The following is a 7,077-nucleotide window of genomic DNA, read 5'->3' as shown; positions in this document are numbered from 1 at the left end:
GAAGACCATGAATGCGAGTTGGACATAACCACTTTCTCCCAATTTGAGCAGGAGTCACTTTACGAGGCATGTGAGCACTACAAAAATTTACTGCAAAAATGCCCACATCATGAACTGATTCTTTGGTTAGTTGTACAAACTTTTTATTATGGACTAATACCTTCTAATCGTACTATGATAGATGATGCGGCCTGTGAGAATCTTTTGAGAAAAACTGCTGAAGAGGGATACGAGTTACTGGAGGAGATGGCTGCTAGCGGTTATCATCCTCAATCTGAAAGAAACAATAAGAGGAGAATTATACGAGTTCACCAGGTTACTGATTTTTCTGCTGTTACTGCACAATTAGAAGCACTGAATAGAAATATAGATAGTTTAAATGTGAGTGAGACGGAGATGCGCTTTCAAGAGATATTCTGTGATAAATGCGGAGGGGAACATTTTGATGAGGATTTTCAAGACGGAAATCATTTCTATGTGCAAGACGAGGCACCAGTAAATCATGTGGGGACTGAAAACCGTCTTAGGAACGATCCATACTCGAATACATATAATCCTGGATGGAGGCAACATCCCAACTTCTCATGGGGTGGTCAAAACAGTTAGAGTCGCCCACAAGGAGGACAATAGTATGAAAAGCAACCGATGTATAGACCTGAGCTTAGAGAGGAAAAGTGTAATTTGGAGAAGATGATGTCTAAATTTATCTCATCTACCAAAACTAGACTACAAAACCATGATGCATCGATAAAAGGGTTAAAGAATCACATAGGGCAGTAGGCTAAGATGATCACTAGTAGAGAGCCGGGCACCTTGCCAAGCAACACCGAAAATAATCAGAATGGCAAGTGAAGGCTATTGCATTGAGGAATGGAAAAGTGCTTGAACAAGAGGGTAATGAAATAGGAGAGAGCAAAGAGAGGAAGCAGCTGACTTGCCCATAGGTAAGTCTGCTAACTCTTCACCTGCACCCACTACACAGTCAAAATTTTTTATTTCTCCACCTTTTTCTGCAACACTCAAGAAAGCTAAGATTGCTGCGTAATTCAGTAAGTTTCTTGAAATTTTTAACAAATCGCATATGAATATTCCTTTTGTTGACGCGCTGATGGAGATGCCTAGTTATTCTAAATTCTTAAAAGATATCTTGGAAAATAAGAGGAAATCAGAAGACCACATGATGGTGAACTTGACTAAAAATTGCTCGGCCTTGGTACAAAACAAGATCCCACCTAAGATAAAAGATCCAGGGAATTTTTTTATTTCTTGCATGATTGGTGATGTCGTGTTCCATAAGGCTTTATGTGACCTCGGTGCAAGTATTAATCTGATGCCATTTTCTGTGCTTAGGAAACTTGGTTTTGGAGAGCCAAATCCAACTAGGACGTCATTGCAGCTGGCTGACAGGTCTGTCAAGTACCCAACTGGAGTGATTGAGGATGTTCTGGTAAAAGTGGAGAAATTTATTTTCCCTACAAATTTTGTGGTACTTGACATGGAAGACGATATGGAAATGCCCTTAATTTTAGGAAGACCATTACTTGATACGGGCAAAGCTCTCATCGATGCACAAGAAGGGAAGTTGCGATTACGAGTGGGAAAGGAAGAGATTAAGTTTGATGTTTTTAATGCTCTTAAGCACACAATACACACTGATGATTGCTTTATAATTTATTTTTTTGATTCACTTGTTTGCAATGTTGTGCAGGATGCTATGATGGATCCACTCGAGGCCACACTCACGAGTGAGTTGCACAAGGACGAGCTAGACCAAGCACAGACGAAAATGGCGGCATATTTAAATTCCAATCCTCCATGGAAGAAACAAGTCAGGATGCGATTAGAAGAGTTGGGAGATCAAAGAGATTTGGTCCCCTCAGAAGTCAAGCCTAGAGAAGCCACCAACCCTTGAGCTAAAACCGCTACCGCCTCATCTGAAATAAGTATATTTATATGAGAATAATAATTTGCCTGTTATTATTTCGTCTTGTTTGACAGATGCGATGGAGGGAAAATTGTTGGAAGTTCTCAAGGAGCACAAGAGTGTGTTTTCTTGGAAAGTGGCTGACATAAAGGGAATTAATCAATCGATATGCATTCATAAAATTCTGATGGAGGAGAAGTATACACCATTGGTGCAACCTCAATGAAGACTCAATCCCAAAATGCAAGAGGTAGTGAAAGATGAGACCATTAAACTTCTGGATGCAGGTATTACCTATCCTATCTCTGACAGTGGATGGGTGAGTCCGATTCAAAGTGTCCCTAAGAAAGGTGGGATAACAGTGGTTACAAACGAGAAAAATGATCTGATTTGCCCTAGAACTATAACGAGTTGGAGAATGTGCATTGATTATAGAAAATTAAATGATGTCACCCGTAAAGATCACTTTCTCCTTCCCTTCATCGATCAATTCTTGAAAGGTTAGCGGCGATGAATTTTATTGCTTTCTAGATCAGTATTTGGGATATAATCAAATCATGATTGCACTTGAGGACCAAGAGAAAACCACTTTCACGTGTCCTTATTGTACTTTTGCATATAGACGGATGTCATTCGGGTTATGTAATGAACCCGCTACTTTTCAAAGATGCTTGACCACAATTTTTCACGACATGATCGAAAATTTCCTTGAAATATTTGGGGATGATTTCTCTATATTTGGATCTAATTTTGATGATTGCTTGCATAATTTAATTTGGTGTTGAGGCAATGTGAGGAGACGAATTTGGTATTGAACTGGGAGAAATGCCATTTCATGGTGCAGGAAGGGATTGTATTGGGGCACAAAATTTCAAAGCAAGGAATAGAGGTTGACAAAGTCAAGGTGGAAGTTATCAAGAACTTTCCACCTCCAAGGTCAATAAATGGAGTTAGAAGTTTCCTTAGACATGCTGGTTATTACAAGCATTTAATTCTAAACTTTTCTAAAATTGCTAAACCTCTACCATTGCTTTTATTGAAAGATGTGCCATTTGATTTTACTCTTAATTGTGTGCAGGTCTTCCAGACATTGAAGCAACAATTGGCGAATGAACCTATGCTGGTTGCACCTGACTGGGATATATCGTTTAAGGTGATGTTTGATACCAGGGATACCTTTTTTGGTGTCATTTTGGGACAACGGAAGAATAATGTATTTCATATGATTTACTATGCAAGTGAGACCTTAAAAGTTGCTCAACTAAATTATGCTACTACTGAGAAGGAATTGCTTGCCATAGTATTTGCTTTTGATAAGTTTCACTCATACCTTGTCCTATCTAAAGTTGTCGTGCACACTGACCACTCTGCACTTAAGTATTATCTTGCCAAGAAAGGGGCCAAACAACGTTTGATTCGATGGATACTATTATGTGCAGATTCCATGATAAGAAGATGTGTAGCGGAAGAAGAAATGAGACAGATTCTGAGCCACTGTCATGATCGCGAGGTAGATGGTCACTTTGGACCAATCAAACGACGTCTAAGGTACTTGAATGTGGCTTTTATTAGCCAATTCTTTTTAAAAATGCTCGTACATATGTTCTTGCCTGCGATAGATGCTAGCGAACATGTAACATCTCTAATCGCCATGAAATTCTATTGAATAATATCATTGAGTGCGAGGTGTTTGATGTGTTGGGGATAGATTTCATGGGACCGTTTCCTGTCTCTTTTACAAAAAAAACACATTTTGGTGGCGGTCGACTATGTGTCTAAATGGGTAGAAGCAGAGTCTTGTGTAACGAATGATGCTTAGGCGGTGTTGAAGTTATTAAAGAAAAATATTTTTAGTTGATATGGTACACCACAAACAATCACAAGTGATGGTGGCACTCATTTTTGCAAAAGAAATTTTGAAAAATTGTTAACTAAATATGGTGTCACCCACAAGATCTCTACTCCATACCATTCCCAAACGAGTGGGCAAGTTGAGATTTCCAATTAAGAAATAGAAAGGATTTTGGAAAAGGTAGTGAGCGTTAGTCGGAAAGATTGGTCTGTCAGGTTAGATGTTGCTCTTTAGGCCTATCTAACTGAATTTAAAACACTTAAAGGCACAACTCCATATCGGTTATTGTTTGGGAAGGGGTGTCATCTGCTTGTTGAGTTTGAGCATAGAGCTTACTGGGCAACTAAAGCGCTGAACTTTGATTTTGCTCTTGCAGGTGAACACCGGTTGCTACAACTGGACCAACTAGACGAATTCAGAGGTCAAGCCTATGATCTAGAATTGACCTACAAAGAGCGTGTAAAGCAAGTACATGACAAGCGCATCAGACAGAGAGTGGTCATAGAGGGTGAAGCGGTACTGCTGTACAACTCCAGGTTGCGTCTGTTTCCTGGAAAACTCAAATCGGGATTGTCGGGCCCATTCAAGATCGATAGGGTGTTCCCTTCAGGTGCAATCTCATCGAAAGATGGAAAAGATGGGACATTCATGGTCAATCCCAAGCAATTGAAGCATTACATGGGTGGCACGATTCAACCATAAATTGGAATCACCCAGTTCCAAGACAGACAACACTGACAATGGCCGATAGTCATGCTCTCGATTATAAATTGAGAACTTTCTCTCTTCTCTTTATCTTCTATTTTTGTTCGATACATTAAGTGTGTATATTTATTTAATTTAATTGAAAAAATAAAAATAAAAGCTAAAAATTCAAAAACAGAGGAGATCACGCTAGGGCGATCATTTTGGACCATCCCAGCACACCACACTTTTATTTTGGGCAGAGGTCTTCGCGCTAGGGCTGACATTTTCGACTGTCCCAGCGTGCCGCGCTATAAAACCCTTCTTCCTTGTCTTTCCTCCATTCTGCGTAAACTCTCCTTTCACCTCCAACAAAAAATTTCGCCCCTCCCCTTCGATTTTCAGTCTCTCATGTTCAATTTGCAGGTACACCCCCCGATTTCCTACGTCCCAAACTAGTTAAGCACGTCAGCGACTCCATTCTCCCTTCAGAATTTGCAAGGCACTTGTTGCTGGCTATCTTGTCTCTCCCACACCCAAGTTTGTCCATGGCTCCCAATATATCAAAGGTAACACATGATTCTTCATCTTCATCCAAAAATAGTGGAAAATTTGTGAATGACAAAGCTCGGAAACAGTATGACCATGCCAAGTTGCATAGGCGTCCTATTCCAGAGCGGGGGTTTGATTCCTCCGTTAAATCAATAAATCTTCAAAACAATTTTGTGGAACAAGTATGAGAATCATTTTGTGCTATACCTAAGCCTGCGGTGGTTCCAATAGTGAGCGAATTCTATACCAACGCCGCTGAGCGGAGAGATGGGAAAGCTATGGTTCAGGGTAAAAATAATTAATTATGAGTCTACCACTTTAAATGAATTGTTGGGGACCCCTGCTATTGATGAATCGGCAATGGAGGAGTTAATAGCCAACCCGAACTTTGAATTAATCTTGCAAACCCTTTGTTACCCGGGGCTATTTGGAAGACTCCTAGTTGTTTGCTTCAAAAATATTTGCAATTTAGGCTTGCGTTGTAGTACACCTTTCTGTCGAAGCGTTTCATGCCGGTGTCCCACACCAACTATTTTCAAAAGGACTGAGCCACGATGATATATGCCCTAATGGTGAGCATTTCGATAAATGTGGGCAGGGTGATTTTCTCTCAGATTCAATAGTCCATACTTTGCCCCAACATTGCCTTCTTTTTCCCACTATCATTACGGAGCTGTGTGTGCGAGCAGAGGTTGCCATCAATATGGATGATGAGTGGATGCAACCGATGAAACCCATTGACGACTCTTGGATGAAAACAAAACGGAGAAATCGCGCTTTAGACTTCCCAGAGGTGTCTGAGTAGGAAGCCACAGCTAGTTGACCACCACTGCCACCACTGCCCAGAAGGCGGAAAATTAATTATAAAGTTGATGAGCTATGTGCTTTTTTGGTTTCATCAGGATCAATACAATGCCGTCCACAGCGCATACATGATGTCAATAGAGTCTTTAGTGCACGTTATTGCCTCGCACATGGGTCTTGACACCTTGGCCTATGCACTACCACCGGCTTACCCGCCTCCATTCTCATTCCAATATGCTTACCCCCAGCCGGATTACCAGTAATATTTGTTTTGTGATGCTTGTCACTTTTATATCTAGCCTTATTTACCCATCCCTGAGATTGAAATGAAGCCACATTTCCATACCTCTTATTCCTATCTATGGGAGTACAGAAAAATAAAATAATTATGCTGAACTTGTAAAAACAACCAAGTTCTAGCAAAAAGAATTTTGGGAGAAGAAAGGAGATGTAAGGTATGGGGAAGCCAAATAAAAGAATGAAATTTTATTCCTATGCTAAAAAGGACGGAGATGTATGGAGTTGGAGAAAATCAGATGAAAAATCTGCATGTGTACAAATGATACACCACTGTCTCCTTTTGTTTTCCCATTTTAGCTTATTCAAGTATCCCCTATCTAGTGTTGATTTATGCCTAACAAGTCCTAACCATCTGTGCTTCGAATCGGCAATTAGTGAAGAGGCATGTGAGAGAGGGATACTTACACCGACATGTTGATTGAAGTCTCTTACAGCTTTGAAAAATTTTACTGTGGAAATGCATGATGCTCGAACCAAAATTACACAAACACAAGCTTTCAAATCCATGAAAGATCGTAGTGTATAAACTTCGAGGTGATGTGCAAAAACTAGCTTTGTGCATTATTTGATGAAATGTCTGTTGACATTCATTGAGGCAGACTAGAACATTGAATGCACCGACAAGCCACTTCTTGTTTTGTTGTGTCCTGTAACCTATTTTGCTCGAGGGCGAGAAAAAAAATATTATGGGAGGGCTTAAGAAGTCGTATTTACATATTTTATTGCATCGTTTGAGTCTTAGTTTGCATCATTTTGTGTGTATAAAGTTCGCATTTTATTCATTTTATCTTAAATTGTTGCATATAATCACTACTCACCGAATTTTACGAATGTGCGGGAAAATGACGGAAAAGATGAAAATTCAATTGGAACTGAAGTTGATGTTAGAACACGTCGCGCTGGGGCGAGAAATCTCGACTGCCCTAACGCGAGCACAAGCAAAGAAGATGTTTGGCAGATG

At 40.1% G+C, this 7,077-nt stretch overlaps 1 protein-coding gene across 1 annotated transcript; it reads left to right on the top strand.

The window, feature by feature from the left end:
- The first annotated feature begins 1,108 nt into the window (after nt 1-1,108).
- LOC142528333 (uncharacterized) lies at nt 1,109-1,912 on the top strand. The gene has a single exon (XM_075633376.1). It carries the CDS (start codon nt 1,109-1,111, stop codon nt 1,910-1,912), a length of 804 nt encoding a protein of 267 aa, XP_075489491.1.
- The last annotated feature ends 5,165 nt before the right edge of the window (nt 1,913-7,077 follow it).

The sequence above is a fragment of the Primulina tabacum genome, chromosome 16 (assembly GCF_025594145.1).
Source record: "Primulina tabacum isolate GXHZ01 chromosome 16, ASM2559414v2, whole genome shotgun sequence".
NCBI classification, from domain to species: domain Eukaryota; kingdom Viridiplantae; phylum Streptophyta; class Magnoliopsida; order Lamiales; family Gesneriaceae; genus Primulina; species Primulina tabacum.
This window is presented reverse-complemented; position numbering and strand designations above follow the sequence as displayed.